The sequence below is a fragment of the Vombatus ursinus genome, unplaced genomic scaffold (genome assembly GCF_900497805.2).
Source record: "Vombatus ursinus unplaced genomic scaffold, bare-nosed wombat genome assembly UNPS02005459.1, whole genome shotgun sequence".
In the NCBI taxonomy this organism is placed as follows: domain Eukaryota; kingdom Metazoa; phylum Chordata; class Mammalia; order Diprotodontia; family Vombatidae; genus Vombatus; species Vombatus ursinus.
Window position 1 is genome coordinate 10,109,987 of NW_020945237.1, and position 19,929 is coordinate 10,129,915.

Sequence of the window (19,929 nt, forward strand, 5' to 3'; positions counted from 1 at the left end):
TTTCATTTTATTTTTTAAATCTCTTTGTGGTGTTGGCCAAGTAGTAGCATCACTGTATTAAAAGGCGTGCACAGTTTAGAGACTTTCTTGGCGTAGTTCCAAATTGTTTCCACCATGGCTGGACCAATTCACAGTTTTATCCACCGTGTATATTAATGTATCTGTTTTCCCATAGCTCTTCCAGCATGTGTCATACTACTTTGTTGACATCTTTGTCAGTTTGATGAGAAAGACATGGAGCTTCAGAATTGTTTTAATTTGCATTTTGCTGATTATTAGGAATTTAAAGCATTTTTTACTATGGCTCTTCATATCATGGATTTCTTCCTTTGAAAGCTGTGTGTCTTTCTGTATTGATCATCTATAAATTGGGGAATGGATCCTTTTCGTAGAAAGTTGAATCAGTTCTTTATATATTTTGGAAATGAGATTTTTATCAGAGAAACTTGCTGTAAGGCTCTTTTCCCTGTTTTGTTGGAATAAAAAATTAATTTTATGCAATCAAAATTGTCCATCCTCTGTTCTCCTTTGTTTGATCATGAATTCTTCATCAATAGATGTGACAGGAAATTTCTTTTGTTCTCCAATTTGTTTATGATGTGTCCATTTATACCCATCATATATGGAACTTATTTTATTTTTGAGTGTGAGGTGTTGGTCTAAACCTATGAAATTTCTGTTAGACTTCTTTCCAGTTTTCCCAACAGTTTTTGTTGGAATAGTAAGTCATTCCAGTAGCTGCATTCTTTGGGTTTATCAGCACTAGGCTAATAGGTTTGTTTGCTTCTCTTTCTCTGTGTTTACTCTGTCTTAGTGATCATTAAAAAATAGAGCTACTCAGCTGCTTAATCGCCACTTAGACTTGGCTCCCTTCAGTATCATTATCTTCCCCTGGCCAGATTTGCTTAACTTTCTCTGAGTTTTTCCAAAGGATAGATTCCTTTAGTGATGCTGATTTTCATCTCAGTCTGGTGTTGGGAGCCAATGCCTTGTGACAACATCCTGCCTTAACCTCATTGCCACCCCACACCTCCCCGCCCCTTTCATTCCTTTCCTGGAAACCTGAAAAATTTATCTGTCTCTAAGTTTGGGGGCATGCAGCTCCTAGATCAGTCAGATTAGTCAGGCCCTTATTATAAGTTGTTTTCATCTTTAAGCAACGGACTGGCAATAGTTGTTTTTATCTATGACCTCCTACTCATACACTTAAAACATTTTATATATAGACACACTACATGTAGATGTAAGAAAAAAACTCACCAGCCCAGTCTGAGCAAAGTAAGAATATCATCATAAAAAATAGGATTGATTGAAAAATTTTTTTTTGTACCATAATGGAGGAAAATACTTAGAGTGACACTGGTATGATCATAAGACCTAGAGCTGGAAGGGACTTGAGAGGCCACCTGGTTTAACCTAGGAAGCTCTGTGGTGAAGTGGATGGAGAACTGGACCTGGAGTCAGGAAGATCTGAGTACAAATACGACCTCACACATTTAACTAGTTGGGTGACCCTGGGAAAATTGTTCAATGGATATCTTCCTCAGTTTCCAAATTTTTTTTTAACTTTCTTTTTATTAATAAATTTATTCATTTTTAGTTTTCAACATTTACTTCCACAGGATTTTGAAAATTTTCACCCCATCTCGTCCCTCTCCCCACCCCAAGATGGCATGCATTCTAAATACCCCTTCCCCTAGTCTGCCTTCCCTTCTGTCTCTCTCCCTCTTCTCTTACCTCCTTCCCCTTCTATTTTCCTGTAAGGCGGGATAAATTTCCCTACCCCATTTTCTGTATTTCTTATTTCCCAGTTGCATGTGAAAACATATTTTTTTGAACACGTTTTTAAAACTTTGGGCTCCAAATTTTCTCCCTTCCTCCCTCCCCACCCACCCTCATTGAAAAGGCAAGCAACTCAATATAGGTTAAACGTGTGCAGTTATGCAAAACACTTCCATAGTAGACGTGCTGTGAAAAACTAACTCTATTTCCCTTAATCCTATCCTGCCCCCCATTTATTCTATTCTTTCTTTTGAACCTGTCCCTCAGAAGTATTTGCTTTTGATTATCCCCTCCCCCAATCTGCCCTCCCCTCTATCAACCCCCTGCTCTCTTGTCCCCTTACCCCCTTATTTTCCTGTAGGGTAAGATAGATTTCCATACCCTATTATATGTTATTCCCTCCTTAAGTCAAATCCTATGAGAATAAGATTCACTCATTCCCTCTCACCTTCCCCCATTTCCCCTCTACTATAAGAGCCTTTTCTGTTTTTTTGTGTGAGATAATTTACCCTGTTCTACCTCTCCCTTTCTCCTTCTCCTAGTATAATCCTTTCTCACCCCTTAATTTTATTCTCCAAATATGACCCCTTCATCTTCAGCTCACCCTGTGCCCTCTATCTATCTATCTATCTATCTATCTATCTTATCTATCTATCTATCTATATACATACATATAATTTTTTCCCTCCAACTACCCTAATACTGACAAAGGTCTCATGAGTTACAAATATCATCTTTCCATGCAGGAATGTAAACAGTTCACCTTAATAAGTCTCTTCATGTTCCACTTGAGTCTTGTATTTGAAAGTCACATTTTCTGTTCAGCTCTGGGCTTTTCAAGAATGCTTGAAAGTCCTCTATTTCACTGAATTTCCATTTTTTCCCCTGAAGGATTATACTCAGTTTTGCTGGGTAGGTGATTCTTTGTTGTAATCCTATCTCCTTTGCCCTCCGGAATATTATATTCCCTGCCCTGCGGTCTCTTAATGTAAAAGCTGCTAAATCTTGTGTTATCCTGATTGTGTTTCCGCAATATTTGAATTGTTTCTTTCTAGCTGCTTGCAATATTTTCTCCTTGACCTGAGAACTCTGGAATTTGGCTACAATATTCCTAGGAGTTTTCCTTTGGGGATTTCGTTCAGGAGGAGATCAGTGAATTCTTTCAATTTCTATTTTGCCCTCTGGTTCTAAAATATCAGGGCAGTTTTCCTTGATCATTTCTTGAAAGATGATGTCGAGGCTCTTTTTTTGATCGTGGCTTTCAGATAGTCCAATAATTTTTAAATTCTCTCTCCTGGATCTATTTTCCAGGTCAGTTGTTTTTCCAATTAGATATTTCACATTGTTTTCTAATTTTTCATTCTTTTGAATTTGTTTTACAGTGTCTTGATTTCTCATAAAGTCACTAGCTTCCAATTGCTCTATTCTAATTTTTAAGGAAGTATTTTCTTCAGTAATCTTTTGGACTTCCTTTTCCATTTGGCCAGTTTTGCTTTGTGGGGCATTCTTCTCGTCATTGGCTTTTTGGACCTCTTTTGCCATTTGGGTTAGGCTATTTTTTAAGGTGTTATTTTCTTCAGTATTTTTTTTGGGTCTCCTTTAGCAAGCTGTTGACTTGTTTTTCATGACTTTCTTGCATCACTCTCATCTCTGTTCCTAGTTTTTCCTCTACTTCTTTTATTTGCTTCTCAAAATCCCTTTTGAGCTCTTCCAAAGCCTGGGGCTGACTCATATTTTTCTTGGAGGCTTTGGAGGTAGGAGCTTTCACTTTGTTGTCTTCTTCTGAGTGTGTGTTTTGATCTTCCTTGTCACCAAAGTAAGATAATATAGTCTGACTCTTCTTGCGCTGCTTACTCATGATCCTGGCCAATTACTTGAGTTTTAAACTCTATGTTAAGGTAAAAGTCTGCTTCCAAGGTGGAGAATGTACTGTCCCAAGCTTTGGGGGTTTGTACAGCTGTTTTCAGAGATACTTCTAGGGACCTGTAAATTTTCAGTTCTTCCAAGGTGGTATGATAAGGGGTAAAGTGTTTCCTCTCCACTGCCACAACAAGCTCCACTACACCAGTGCTCCTCCTCACCCCAGGACCCCCCCTCAGAACTGTGACCCAGATCCAAGCACAGGCAAAGCAAGAGATTCCTGCCTCAGCACTGGCAAAGAGATCCCTGCAATCCCCCTCTGATCAGCCACTGGATTCCCCCTCAGTCTGTGGGCTGGAAGCTCAGGAGGCAGTCGCTGCCCCAGAGCCCGCGCTGGGGACTTGCATCTGAGACCTACCTCCTTCTCTCACTGCAGTCACAGACTTTTTCCACTGACCTTCCAAGCTGTCTTTGGCGTTCGTGGGTTGAGAGGTCTGGAAACCGCCACAGCTTCCTGTGATTCAGTCCTCTGAGGCCTGCTCCAGGGTTGCTGCGGCCTGTGCACCCACGCTGCGCTGCGCTCCCAGCCTGGCGCGATATACCTTTCTGATCAACCATCCAGGTTGTCTTGGGCTGGAAATTTGCTTCACTCTGTCTTTTTGTGGGTTCTGCTGCCTTAGAATTTGTTTAGAGCCGTTTTTTTACAGGTATTTGGAGGGGTTTGGGGGAGAGCTCAAGCAAGTCACTGCTTTCACTCCGCCATCCTGGCTTCGCCCCTCCAAATCTTTAAAATGGGAATAATATCCTCCCAGGGTTGTTGTGAGGGTCAAATGACATAATATTTGTAAAGTGCTTAGTATAATGCCTGGTACATATTAGGTGGTTAATAAGTCCTTTCTTCTTCCTTCCCTTTTTTTCTCCCTCTCCCCCTCCCATTTTACAAACAAATATTGTTGGCTAGAAAGATTAAGTGACTTGCTTGAAGTCACATTGTTAGTAAATATCAGGCAAGATTTAAACACAGGTGCTCTGCCTCCAGAGCCAGCATCCTTTCCATTATACCAGTATGCTGGCTCTTTGGGTCAGGGAGGGGAGATATTGTATAAATTGGATCAGAGGGTCTCTAAGTTCCCTTTCAACTCTGACTTCTGTGATTCTCTGAGTGTGGTACTGTGCAACTTATACCTTGTTAGAGTTTAATTAGATTCTTTCATTTCATGTATTATTTTTCTCCTCTTAACACCATCCTTGTGGCCCCCTGTCATCTTTTTATTGTAGAGAGGTTCAGATTTACACATTCCCTACAGTTATTTTTCGGGAGATGTGAAAAGAATTTTACTTTTGTACAGGTGATTTTGTTTTAGTTTTATTTCTTAACATCTTGCCAGTATTATATATATATTTAAAAGTTTATTTTCAATTCATGGAACAAAATAAGCATTTCTATAACACAGTACACATGATTGCACATGAAACTGCAAATCTACCATGTACAATTTTCTATTCCCTCCAAATATCTTGTATGTATTTTTAAGAAACAAAGTTAAATACCTTACTTCTTTTAATCTTTGTGAATGAAGCTCTTGGTACAGTGGTTTGTTATGGCTAAACTAGTTATATACATCTCAGCAATCTTCTACTGCCATTCTTGCCAGACATCATACTGGGAAGATAATATAAAATAGGCCTTATCCTCCCCCACAGGACTGTTCATTACAGAAACAGTAATGGATAACTTTTGAGCCATACCAGATTTCAAACCTTGCTGTGAATTTTTGTACATGTTCATTTGCTAGACTTTGACAGTAATTTTTAAAGTGTTTCATATTTTACTATTTTTCCTGGGCTGAACACTTAACTCTTTTGTTCATTCCTCATTCCAAACTACTTACAATTTTCTTTATATATCTCCATAAAATGTTAGTGTTTAGGGGCAGCTAGGTGGCACAGTGGATAGAGCACTGGCCCTGAAGTCAGGAGGACCTGAGTTCAAATACGGCCTCAGACTAAACACTTGACACACACTAGCTGTGTGACCCTGGGCAAGTCACTTAACCCCAGTTGCCTACAGACCTGCTTATTAATAAATCCTTTTGGATTGATTGATTCACTTACCAACATTGTCGTGAAGGCTGTCCAATTTGGAAAGGATTTTCTATAGGACGCTAGATGCTCCTGTTGGGAGATGCTGTTGTGTTGATTGTGTGGTGTCTTAGAACACAGCAAAGCCTCCTGATTAAAAATAAAGAGATTCATAATCACATATAATACAGGATCTTTGTCTGGATACAGTATGGGCTGTCCATCTAACAGAATGTCACAGTCTAGGTAGATCTGTGTAGATAGTTAGGCCTATCTCTTCTAGTCCTTTTGCATGATTTTGAGATACTATAGTAAAAGTAAAACAAACAAGTACAAATAACCAAAACTTTGGAAATTTTTTAAGGTTTATTTTAAAGGCTTTAAGGGCTTTTTGGATTTTCATTATTCTCTCTGACCTCATTTCTTCTCTTTTATAGATCCTTTTCTCTCCCTCAGTTTTTTGCCTCATTTCTTTTCCTTTTCATAGTCTCAGGATTTGTTTGTTTATTTGACTTTTTGTCCTATCTAGTAGCACTTTCTATGCCCTGTTGGCAGGAAAAGTCAGGCCAATTCTTGAGCTGATGAATACCTCCAGTGTAAGAGTACTGACACCACAAATTGCTCATTCAGATGCCAGTGTTGCAGAAAAGCCGTGGTGAACACTGCTGAGCAGGAGTTTAACAAGAGTATAGGTCACAGAAAATCATTTTTGTGTTTGGGGCCAAAGAGATTTTTAAATTATAATAACACTACACGCTTTTCATTCTTAGTTACTATTCATGGTGTATATACTGAAAGCTTTACAAAAAGTTTTTATTGTAAATTTGCAAACTTCAAACATGAAAATTCAATATACAAAGAACAAAAAATGAGGATCATAACTAAGCTTCTACTGTGTATAGTTATACTTAAAGTAATTTTAAAATGTAGTACTTTAGATGTACCTCTCTTGGTATGTCAGTGTGTTATGGCTTGCCTTTACCCACTATAGTTTATGTAAACTAGTTTTAAGACCAGCCCATGCAAAATGCAATTAGGAAAGTAAATCTGTTGTAAGTATAATCATATAGCACTTTCCAAAGCCCTATTAGAAAAATAAGGGCCTTTTGAATTATTCATACATTAATTTCCTCTCTGCTCCAGGTAAAGACTTGACTATATTTTAATATATGTATATATTACTGAATACTTAGTTTTCTACTTGAATGTTTTTTTCTAGTTGACAGAATTTATCTTTCAGAATTTTTTAAAAATGTGCATATTTTTATTCATTTGATCCTCCCAACAACCTTGGAAGGTGGGTGCTATCATTTTACAGTTTAGGAAACTGAGGGAAACTGGTTAAGTGGCTTGCTCAGGGTCACACAGTTAGTGTTTGAGGTAGAATTTTCTTGACTCTAGTCCAAGTGCGACACCTAGCTTCAATGTACATGTTTGAAAAATAAATTTTTATTGATATTTTCTGTTTCTTACATCACCGTAGTTATCCAATATATCTCTGGTCCTCTCACCTCCCAAGAAGGGGTAGATTGAAGGTGTCTTCGCATCTCTTCATTCAGTCCTATCTTTATAATTTTTTTTACATTTATTTTTTATTTTTTTTTGTTTATAATTTTTCTTTCCATTTACATTGTTATAGTCACTTGGTGTATTGATTTCTGGCTGGATTGTATATTTTTAAAAAATTATATATTATTCAAGGATCCAAGACAGCTCCAAAGGACTCATGATGGAAAAGGCTGTCCACATCCAGAAAAAGAACTATGGAGTCTGAATGCAGATCAAAGTATATTATTTTCTCTCTCTTTTTTTTTTCTTTTTTTTGGTTTGTTTCTTCTTTCTCATGGTTCCTTCTATTGGTTCTAATTCTTTGCAACATGACTAATATGAAAATAGGTTCACTATGAATATAGTATATGTACAGCTGTATCAAATTGCATGCCATTTTGGGGTGGGGGGAGGAGAGAGATGGGGAGAAAATTTGGAACTCAAAATCTTATGGAAGTGAATGTTGAAAACTAAAAATAAATAAGTAAATATAAAAAATTATATCTGAACTCAGGTCCTCTTGACTCCAGAGCCAGTGCTCTATCCACTGCACCACCCAGCTACCTCCCCCCGCATATGCTTTCTCTTACTTTCCTTCCCCTAGTCGAAAGAGAATAAGATAAAACAAACTGCAAGCAAAATATGTCTTCTTTTTTTTGGGGGGGGGTGAGGCAATTGGGGTTAAGTGACTTGCCCAAGGTCACACAGCTAGTACGTTTCAAGTGTTTGGTCTGAGGCTGGATTTGAACTCAGGTCCTCCTGACTTCAGGGCCGGTGCAAAATATGTCTAAAAAATGAGTGTCTCATTCCTTTTCCTTCAGTCTTTTCCTTCTCTGTTCTCTCTCCTCCAGACCCTGGTCACGGGTCCTTTCCTTAGTCCACCCTGGATCTGTGACCCAGAACTGGCTAATGGACAATAAATTTTCCATTTGGCACCTGTTTCTGTACTGTTAGGAGTCTGAGATTTCATCTTGCTTTGGTGCATAGCTTCTCTTTGCTCTGGAGTGTTCAGCAAAATACCACTGCCGCATGCCTCCCCACAGCTGACCTCCCAGTGTCCACAGACACTGTATCTCCCTGTGCATCCGGGGTGGTGGGGTACTCAACGGTGACCTTATTGTAAACCTTAAAAATTAAGAAGTCAGCACTGGAAGAGTACTGAGATTGATGTTAGCAGAAAGCTAGATTGGAATCCTGGCTTCTGTTCTTTGCTATTTGACCCGGTGGCAAGGCCTTAACATTTTTGAACCTGTTATCTCCTTCCTAAAATAGGGATGGTAGTAACAACAACAGCAACAATAATACACTACCTGCTTCACAAGGTTGTTTTCAGGAAAGTTTTTGTAAAGCTTAAAAATCAGCACGTCAGCAAACGTTTAGCAAGTACTTAATATATACCTGACATCCTACTCATTGATGGAGGGATGCAAATACAGACATAAAGACAGTTCCTGCCCTCAGAAAACTTACCTTCTAAGGGGAGAGGACCACATACAAAAAGGAGTTGAAAAGAGGTTGAGGGTGAGAAATGCAAGAGACCCACACTGGAGTGTGGTGAAATCTGGAGAGTCAGAAGTAGAGCTGGCAAAGGAAAGGCTTTTCTTCTGAAAAGAGGTTCTGAGAGAAACTGGCCGATTGGAAGAGAGGGCCTCAGGGAAGGAAGGAGAGCAGGCCACAGGCACTGCCAGAGGGAAGGCACCTGAGGCATGGTCCTGAGTCAGAAGTAGGGAGGGGACAGGAAGACACCATATATTGATAAAGAAAAAGGATGCAGTGATATGTGTGAAAGATGGAAGAGTGATTTACTATTGAGTGGTGTGTGTGTATATATATATATATATATATATACATACATCCACACACACACATATGTACATGGCCTGTTTATTCCCTGGGGCTACTTCCAAAAAACCTTTGGTAATTGACTTTACTCTGAAATGACTGAACTTTACTACTAGCTGAGAACCACCATAACAAATGTGAGTGTACACGCAATCAGATATAGAGGGTGAGAGAAAAGTTACACAGGTGTGGATCAGAGTACAGATGGCTGAATTTTATGTTCCTTTTCCCTGGTCTAAACACTGCTAAAGAAAAGAACATGACCTTTGGGATTATACTTAGTTCTCATTTAGATAATCTCACAGAGATTTCTAAAGAAACATTGCTTTCTTGTTTGTCACTGATTTTATTTTGAGGATTTAGTTGTTTTTTTTTTTTTTAAGTTAGTGGTGAATATTTTTTTAGACATACCATGGAATCTTACTTATCTAAAGATTTTTCTCTCTTCCCTGGATAAAACCACTTGGACAAAGCTGAAGTTGGTGATCCTTGTTTCTCCCCTTCAAAACTTCTGCTAATTGAGAAAAGACCGTGAAAATAAATCATTCAGAGCAGAAACTCTTGATTGTAGCAGAATCATAGAAGTTTAGTATTATATGGTATTCACATATTTGTTATGCTTTCTCAGTACTCTAAGGTTTTTTTGTTTTGTTTTGTTTTTTACTCTTAAAAAGGTTTGGCCCCTTCCTCCCCCCATTATTATAGTAATGAAGGTCTGGGATAATATTTTATATACACACACACACAAACACACACATATATATACATTATATGTATATATACATACTGTGTATATGTGTGTACATATATCTTTAGGGTATATGAAATGGTGTATTTATCCCTTACCTCCATTACTATAATAATAGGCAGTGAAGGAAGAAACTTCAGTCCCTGGAAAATTAGGGAGTACTTCACAGGCAGGCTTCATTGTAAATCAAGGAAAATGCAGTAAGACAGGGAGATCATAGAAAGTTGAGAGTTAGTAAATTAGATCATTAGGCAAAGTAGAAATACTTCTCAGACTGAAGGCTAAGTCCCTATTCAACACACACAGGTTTAGGACACTGGAGGATACATGGTCTGTTCCTCTGTTAGCTCACCGTTTGCTTGTGCTGCTGGTTGGTGGAACATTGGAGATTGCTCAAATGAATGGGAAGCACTCGGAGCAGTGGATGGAGTTCTGGAATTGCAACAGGAAGGCCTGTTCAAATCCCACCTTAAACACTTTATAACTCCATGACTGTGACAGTGTCATTTAACCTGTCTGCCTCAGTTTCCTTATCTGTAAAATGAAGGTGTATAATGATTGATAACATCAGATTTTGGTTGTGCATATTCCTTGGGCTGTTTCTCAGTGCCACAGACTGATTCAAACTAGTTCTTTAACAAAAAGAGGTTTATTTACCTTCAATTTGGAGTTAAACTGAGTGAAGCCCCTTGGCCTCTGAGTTGTCAATGGTGATCTGCCAGTGAAGCCTAAGTGAGCGCTTACTACTCCTCATTGCATTTTTATGCACAGGTGACTTGGAAATAATGTTAATAGCCTGAGCTTTTAGTTCCTGAAACAATTAAGTCTCAAGGATGTTTTAAATGCCTTTTAAGGAAAAATTAGCCTAGCTTACATGGAGGTAGGGGAAGGAAGTGCTTTGGCTAATGGCTGTGTAAGTATAGCAAGTATTAGGTAAGAAATGGGACTTTGACCTGAAAAGAACATCAGTATAGTATAAGGGGGAAATCTGAGAGAGGAAAGGGATCTTTGCAGAGGAGATCAGATATTTGTACTTAAAGTAAGCTGTATAAGCAATGTAAGTGAGCTTTGATAAATACTTGTTGAATGACTGATGAACATTTAGTGCAGTTTTAAATGGGATGTAGTGGGGAGTTTTTCAGTTCAAAGAGAAGAAATGGTACTGGATACCTGTTCTGGAGGAATTATTCTATAATCTATCTTGGAAAAAAAAATCTAGGGCTAGGGAGTAGTGCTTTCATTAGTTTAGTGAACTCCCAGATGCAGAAACTGCCTCAGTCAATGCAGTTTGGCAATCTCTCTGTAACTTACAGTCCTAGAGAGTTGCCTTGAACACCAAGAGGTTCAGTAACTTACCAGGCTCACGTAGCCAATTGGTATAAGAAGAGGTGGAAGACTGAACCACAGGTCTGTTGGTTTTGAGACTACCTCTTTCTGCCATGCCAGATTGTATCTCAATTGAAAATACCAGATTTAAATCTCATTTCCTTTCTTGACCAAGTAAGTCAACTGAGAGATTAGGGGAATGTTATTGATACATAACATCAGCATTTCCGCAAGTCATTTGACATAGTCTCACGATATCCTTCTCCACAAAAATGGAGAGATATGGGCTAGTGTTATGGCTCTGTTAGGTAGATTTGGTTGAGTGACCAAACCCAAAGAGTGGTGATTAATGAATGCTGTCAGGTTTCTAACAGAGTGCCTGCAGGAATCTGTCCTTTGTCTTATTTATCATTGATTTGAATAAAGGAGGGCATGCTTGTCAGAATCAGGGTTCAAAAAGATTTTACAGGCTAAGATAACTAAATGAATCTAAGCTAAAAAAAATTAATAGGGATAAAAGTAAATGAAACCCTATAATCAAGTTTTAGAAATGGGGAGTTTTATATACTACTGTCGGGCCTCGAGGTGGTACATTTGAATGCCAGCCTACAGTCAGAAGACTAATCCTCGAGTTCAAATCTGGCCCCAGGCACTTACTAGCTGTGTGACCCCAGGCAAGTCACTTAACCCTGTTTACCTTAGCTTTCTCATCTGTAAAATAAGCTGCTGTAGGAAATGGCAAACCACTCCAGTATCTTTACCAAGAATACCCCAAACAGAGTCCTGACTGAAGTGACTAAACAACAACCACAGTATACGCTGTACCACACATCAATAGTGAGGTTAGGGGTTTCTTCTTACTGCTCAGTGAAATACTATTATCTTGCGTCTTAGAGTACCTCAAAAAGCATAGTAAATTGAGATCCTCCCTTCCTTCCTTTTCCATCTCTTTTAATTGTATAGAAATAAGTGACCAGTGATTATCTCTCATTAATTAAAATAAAAGTTTTTGACAATAATGTTTTTGTAGTCTACAGAAGTTTTAATGCTTGTGGTTTGCTTTTTTTTTTTTTTTTTTTTAGAACACAAAGTAATAATAGTGGGATTGGATAATGCAGGGAAAACCACCATTCTCTATCAATTGTAAGTATGGCTATTCAAACTGTTTTAATTGTATATTTTTTTGTATAAACAATAAAAATTGAGATACCTGTTATACAATTTAAAACAAATGTCAAACTAGGTTAAAATGTAATTGGGAAATGTTTAACAATAAATAAAAATATAGTACACCATTGATAATGTTAATTTGTGCTCATCTAAGTCAATGTGCAGCCCTCCATTTCTATTTAAATTTGACACTACTGATCTAAAATATTTGAAAAGATGTCATTGCATATAGACTTTATTTTGCCAGATCTGAAATATCTCAAAAGCATGAAATAAATCAGAGCCTTTTTGCCCTTGAGGATTCTTGTTCCTTTTTGAGGTTTGTAAAAATAGTGTAAAACTGATGAAGCATACAGCTGTGTATCTCAGGGAATGTCTGACACAAAGTACTGGCTCAAAGTAAAAAGTAGATAACTCCTCACATTTCTATAGTATTTTGTGATCCTCCTAGCAGTCTTGTGAGGTTCATAGGTGTAGTAGCCAGGCTACCCCCCCACCATAGGTGGAAAGCATCATTAAAGTAAGTACTTAAAACTTTCTAACTGATTATGGCTCTTATGACATAGGAATATTTACTGAAGAGAGATTCAGATCAGGATCACTCTTGCTTATAAAGTAGAGGTTGAAAATGTTTCAGTGGATGAATTTTTATACTTAATCTTGAAGGAATTGGAACACTCCATCAAATCCATTTCTCAAAATAACCTCCATTTTCCTTTCACTGTCAATGAAATAGTAATCCTTGTGAAATTAATTACTGTGTTTCATGTTGTAGGCATTTAACAAATAGATGTCATGTATTAGTGTGGATCTGCCAACTTTGCCTTCTTAGCTCCTCCATCGTCATCAGTTCACTGTCAGCCTGACCATTTAAATCTCCCTTCACTTGTCCTCTAAAACAGTTTTCAGAGTTGTAGAATTTCAGTGCTACAAGGAACTTTAGTGATCATCAGATTCAGCCTCCTCATTTTATAATGTTGCACAATGAAGCCCAGCATTTTGAAGATTTTTGTCCAAGGGGATACAGTTCACAATAGTGGCAGGGCAAGAACTAAAGTCTAGAATACCTGCCTTCGTGTCAGGGCCTGCATCTGACTGCCCTTCATTGTAACATGCTTCTTGAGCTACATTTTTGCTGAAAGCAGCTTATGGATAGCACTTAATAGGGAATAATTATTCTAAAGTAAATGATTTCTTAGTCTTCAGGTATTTTAATGTAATAATCTAAACTTTTTAAAAGTCTTTATTATTGTTGAAACTTTGAAATAAGTTTGAAGAGATGTAGAAAACTCAGGAGTTCTACTTGCCCTACCTGATGCTTACTAATCATTGATCATGTAGTTGTGACATAGGGAAAATCAAATAACCTTAAAGAAACATAGTATTGTAATTAATATTTTAAAAGATTGATCAAGGACTGTACCCTAAACTTTGAGGAGTAGCTCATTGACCCACATTAAAGTAATTTTCAAAATAACAAACCTGTTGTATGCCTCTGACCAAAAAGCTTTACTAAATAGCTTGTATCTCTCTCTTCCCATAGCTTAATGAATGAAGTGGTCCATACCTCTCCAACTATAGGAAGCAATGTTGAGGAAATAGTTGTGAAGAACACCCATTTTCTTATGTGGGATATTGGTGGTCAAGAGTCGCTGCGGTCATCATGGAATACTTATTACTCTAACACAGAGGTATATTAAAAAGTCACACCACACAAAATAGCAAACCCAAATATTTGACAGACTAGACAATAATGTAGGTTTAGAGGATCCTCATATCCAAGCACCAAATATTCTTTTTCTTTTTTCAAGGCAATTGGGGTTAAGTGACTTGCCCAGGGTCACACAACTAGTAAGTATCAGGTGTTTGGTCTGAGGCTGGATTTGAACTCAGATCCTCCTGACTTCAGGGCCAGTGCTTTATCACCTAGCAGTGCACTACCTAGCTGCCTCCTATTTTTCTTTTTCTTTTTCATTGCCTCTCAGATTCAAGCCTTTCTTTCCATTCTTGTTAATACCTTACCAGGCTTTCTTCACATCACACTATACTTACTGCTGTTGCTTTCTAGTTCATAGACTCATGGAATGTTAGGGTTGGAAGGTAGCTGATGTTTAAGGCCCTTTTAAATAAATACATTTGGGGTCAGCTCGAAGACTTAGAGACATAAAGGACATTATTAATAAAAATTAAATAGTAGTGAAAGTCCACTTTAGTGCCTAATTGTAGTGTGGGAAATAAGTATTTCCGTTTTCCAGGTTGTTCATTTGTAATTAGGCTTAGAATTTTATTAGGTGGGGTAATGAGTTGGCTCTTTAAGACTAAGTGCACTGTTGTCACCCATAGTATTTTCCTATATAAAGAAGGAACTGTAACTAGAGATCTTTCAAAGTGAAGTCAAGAATATTTATATTAGTTCCTTTTTTGTGCTAAGGCCTTTTCTTAACAATACATGTATTTACTACAAAATGTATGTGTATTCATACTGAGAGGGAACTAAGCAAAAGCCTTAACTACAGGGTGGCTTAATTTCTATTTCTACTGTCAAGTGAAATTTTGACACACTGGCAGATGTTGTAAAGGGAGTAGGAGAAGAACAAAAGTTTTTGGAATATAACACTGTTTAAAAAGCTCAGCAGCTGGTGCTTTTATCCAGAGCACAAAAGTATCTCCAGCTGGGAAGAGAACACAGTGCAGTCATAAAGGTGCCTTTGATGAATAGGTCAAAGTTGACTACAGCTGATCAGTGTTGTGTTAAGAAAGCCATCAAAGCGTTTCAAAGGGTAATTTTTGAAATTGCTGAAGCTCTGAAAGATTTTTGAATGTAGTGTGTATTCAGCTCTCAGACATAGAGATTGTTTGTTACTATGTCACCTCCTGTCACAGAGGGCTTTTTAAATGGGTAATATGTGTCTACAGATGTCAAGAATATTAAAGATAATTCACTCCAACACATATCTTGACCTTTATTGCCAACACATTAACATAATATACAAAATCTTTATGACCCTGAGTTTGGCTTATCTCCTAGTGCTTTCAGTAGTCCCCAAATACTCTCTGTATACTTGTATGTCAGCCATTCCTCCTTTTACATTGACGTGTCATCCAGTGTCTCTATTTGTCTTTTGTTAAAATAATATTTATCTAGAATAATAATGATAACAACTGCTAATTTTATTATTATTGGAGAGATTTTTTATATGACTTAATGAATTATCTGATTCCTCCTTTGTCCCTTATATAAATTCAGACACTAAATATCATTTTTCCTTTCCTTCTTAGATTGAATTCTCACTTTTTCCATTCTCATTGTTAAACACGTTATTCTAAGCTTTCATCACATCACACTGTAGTTGCCTTCTAGCTCATAAACTTGTGGAATGTTATAATTGGACATTAGACATCACTTTCTCCAGCTCCATCATTTCATAAATGAGGAAAGTGAGGCCGAGAGAAGGCTAATTGACTTGCCTGAAATCACAAAATTTTCTAGTGGCAAAACTGGAAATCGAGGTTTCTTGGCTGGTATATTTTCTATTGTCAGACTGTTCTCTTTCCTGCTTTTTATCTTAATTGAGACCATTCTGGTTGAAATTGCCATCTTCCTACAACACTATTTTCCTTATTACTCCTTTTTTTTAATGGTTTTTTTTTTTTTGGCTAGGCAGTGAGGTTAAATGACTTGTTCAGAGTCACAAAGCTAATGAGTATTATGTGTCTGAGGTCAGATTTGAACTCAGGTCCTCCTGACTTCCGGACCCGTGCTCTATCTACTGTGCCACCTAGCTGCCCTTCCTACTCCTTTTTGTTTTTAAAGAACTTACAGTGGCTTTCTCTTATTTATCATATTAGATTTAAATTCCTTTGCCTAGCTTTCAGGGTTAAGTTATTTAACCTAATTCATCATCATGTACCTCCAGTTTCAAAGAATGGTATTCCTCTTTTTCTGTACCTAAATAAAAACTTTCCATTCTTTAATGTCTTAATTCAAGACCTGCCTTGCCTTTAAATCTTCCCTGCCTGTTCTGACTCACATAGAAAAGTAGTAAGGGTAGTGGAAGGAGCCCTAGATGAAGAAACCTGAGTTTAGATTCTGTCTTTGACACTCAATTAGCTGTGTGACAATGAGCAAATGACTTAATTTCTTTGAACCTCAATTCCTCACCTATAAATGGGATAGTAATAGCTAGAGTCTCTACTTCATAGAGTTGTTGAGACAGTCAAATTCCTTATGAATTTCTTACTCTCCTCATTTCATTAATGCTATTAAGCACTTTAATAGCCATAACCAATTTCCTTTATTTTGTTTTACTAAATTCTTACCTCTTCTTGCCATCTGTTGTCTTTAGCTGGGTTTTTTGTCCTTCATCTTTATCTCTTTGTCCTTAGGTGCTTTTCAAGTCTTTCTCTTTTTCTTTGATGTTTGTGGAGGATAGGGGTAGTATTGAGAAAGTATAGTCTAAGAGATAGAGAGCTGACCTCAATATTAAGAAGATCTGGGTTTTGTGACCCGGGGCGAAGATATTTAACCTGTGCTCCAGATGACACTGTAAGGTCATTGTAGAATAGTTGTTCATCTGCCTGGGAGTTGCCTAATGTGGAGGAAACAAATGAAGTTGCAGATTTAGATGAGAGGAAAAAAGATTATGCAATAATCCCACATTTATATAGTACTTACAGTATCTACAGAGACCTTTCTGTACAGTAGCCCTGTGATATATCAGGTGTATTAAAGAATTGTTACTCTTTATTGGAAAACTAATTCTACTTTCCTTAGGTATATTAACACATGAGGCTCCTCAAAACTTTATCATTTTTTCAGTTAGTTGATAACATTTTTAAAATGAGAATGTCATATAAAACATCTCAAAAATGAAATTTGGTGATGCTATATTTTATAACTATCTGATAGTTTTAGAAAGAAGAAAATTGTTAAGATTTATCTGTTACCATCTCATAGAAAGATATTATGACATAGGATCAAACAAGAAAATCCCAATACTTAAGGAATTGAGAAACCTGAAAGTCATACAAATAAATTTTCTCAAGTCTTTGTTAAAAAAATATATTTAAATATTTAAATACATTTTATAAATTCTAAGTAATCTTTTGTGATAAGGCTAATTAATAATAACTATAATAATGGTGATATACTATATGAAAATAATATTTCTATTACTTGATAATAGATTTGGAGAAATTTTTTAATATATCACAGTTCTAACCTTGAGTTATAGAAATAATAATGTAGTTATCGGATACGTCTGTCTGTGAATGCATAAGTTCACTCTAACATGTACTTTCATTCCCAAAGTCCTAGTGTGATTTTATAAAGTTGATTGAAAATCTCATTCAGTGTGTTAAACCAATGGTAAATCTTGCGAGCTTTTTATTTAAATACAAGGAAAAATGCTAGTGGTTAGATGTGTGTCTGTGTGTGTGTGTGAGTGATTTTCGAACATTTGTCATATGTTATGTAAGTGATAAACTTTAAATTTCTTTCTAGTTCATCATTCTGGTTGTTGATAGCATTGACAGAGAACGACTGGCTATTACTAGAGAAGAGCTATATAGAATGCTGGCTCATGAGGTAAAAAGTAACTTTTTTTTTTGACCTCATGTAGGAGTCACATAGAACACTGTCTTTTTTCCATTGATTTTGCTGGATAATTATGTTTTGGTTAGCATGATGTGATATTGCTTGGTAATTGTGCACCTCAAAGTAACAGATTAATCACTATGATTAATTGAGAAACAAATAATCGGTTAATTTATAAAAAAGCAGGTTAATTTATAGATATCCAATAAATGATTTTTATATTTTAATTGACTTTTCATATTCTTCTCTTTTAATGTCGTCCTTCTCCAGTGTTACATACTGGCGTGGATAGCACCCTGAATTTTCAAAGACTGTTAATAATAACATTATGTTAAAAGTTCCAACAGGTCCAACTTCAAGTAAGGACCCAGTAGTGAACTCTGTTTTTGTCTGAGGACCAAAGTAGGCTAAGTTTGGAGAGTCTCATTCCAGAAGGTTAACCACTGGATAATGAATGTTTTTGGCTGTGACAATACAGTCTACTACCCTTAAGGTAGTAGAGAAGTTATAATCTATTTTGGTGAGAGTAATTACTTCCACTGATGAAACGGATAAATCTTAAAGTGTTTCTTTTGTTATGGAAAATGTTACAAGCATATTTAATATAATCAGCTGCTTTATGGTTGAGAATTTTATTGTGTCTCCAAGTTAGTTTGTATTCTTTATCAGTCAGTATTTGCACACAGTGAAATAAATAGATTATGTATTTCTTTCTCAGTAAGGCAGTATTCTAAGGTATATGATTAAAACCAGAATTGTATGCTATTTAGAAAGAAATAGCTTTTGAACTGATTTTTTTAAATTTCAAAGGAATTTGTGAAATGTTTGACTACGTATTAAGAGTAGAATATTAATTCCAGTGGAAGTAATTACTCTTATGTTTAATGTTGTCTTTGAACTTTGACACATTAAAAGATTAAACATATGTAAATGAATTTAATGCATTGTCTACCCATTATTAACTCAGAACATCTTTAAAAAGAGTGGCCATTTGGTGAAACTTATTTTGCTATAATAAGTTTAAAAAAATCAAATGTTAACTACCTGATAATTTCAAAATAGAATAATTTCTTTATAATTGAAAAGATACTCTGTATTACTTTGTCTTTCTCCCAGTATCTTGCGCAGTACTCTGCACACATAGGAGCTTATTAATAAATACTTATCATATCCTATATCAGTTCTTAGATTTTCTTAATTGTTACATGTCAAATATCAGAAATATTTTTATTGTAGGATTTACGGAAGGCTGCTGTTCTCATCTTTGCAAATAAGCAAGATATGAAGGGGTGTATGACGGCAGCTGAAATCTCTAAATACCTCACCCTTAGTTCTATTAAGGATCATCCATGGCATATTCAGTCTTGCTGTGCTTTAACAGGAGAAGGGTAAGCACTACTGCTTTGTAAAGAGACCTGACTAGATGATATTACTATTTTAATTTCTCATTTCTTAAACTTTCAGGTCATTCTGTTGATCTTACTCCTTTTATTTCTCTTTGTATGCAGGTTATTTTTATATTCTTTCTCAAATATTTTCATTTAACAATTTAATGAGGGTGTTTTTTGTAGTTCTTGCCATAAATATTCCCATCTTTAAAAAAATCTATTTTTAGGTATATCAGTGAAGCAAGTTTGAAACAGTTCTCATCTGTATAGTTAACATTTCATATCATAAAGTCTTGTCTGCTGTCCAAGTCATTCTTAAATTAATAATAATACCATTCTAGGTCAATATTTTATTCGTAATTGACAAATATATATCTTTAAAGTTTATAAAGTTTATAAATATTTTATTCATAATTGACAAATATATATCTTTCAAGTTTATAAAGCATGTTACATAGATTACTCCATTTGAGCCTCCTAGGAGCTCTATGAAGTAGGTGCTATAGGTATTAACTCCATTTTACACATCAGGAAACCATGGCTTAGACAGGTTTACTGACTTGCTGACCTCTTAACACGTGAGTTAT

At 36.4% G+C, this 19,929-nt stretch overlaps 1 protein-coding gene across 1 annotated transcript in view; it reads left to right on the forward strand.

Annotated features, from left to right (window-relative positions):
• ARL5B (ADP ribosylation factor like GTPase 5B) overlaps positions 1-19,929 on the forward strand; it is a 31,900-nt gene that overhangs the window by 7,062 nt on the left and 4,909 nt on the right. The window contains exons 2-5 of the mRNA XM_027847887.1: positions 12,271-12,331; positions 13,902-14,049; positions 17,862-17,945; positions 19,191-19,342. Coding sequence (XP_027703688.1) covers positions 12,271-12,331; positions 13,902-14,049; positions 17,862-17,945; positions 19,191-19,342 — 445 coding nt within the window. The remainder of the gene's footprint in view (positions 1-12,270; positions 12,332-13,901; positions 14,050-17,861; positions 17,946-19,190; positions 19,343-19,929) is intronic.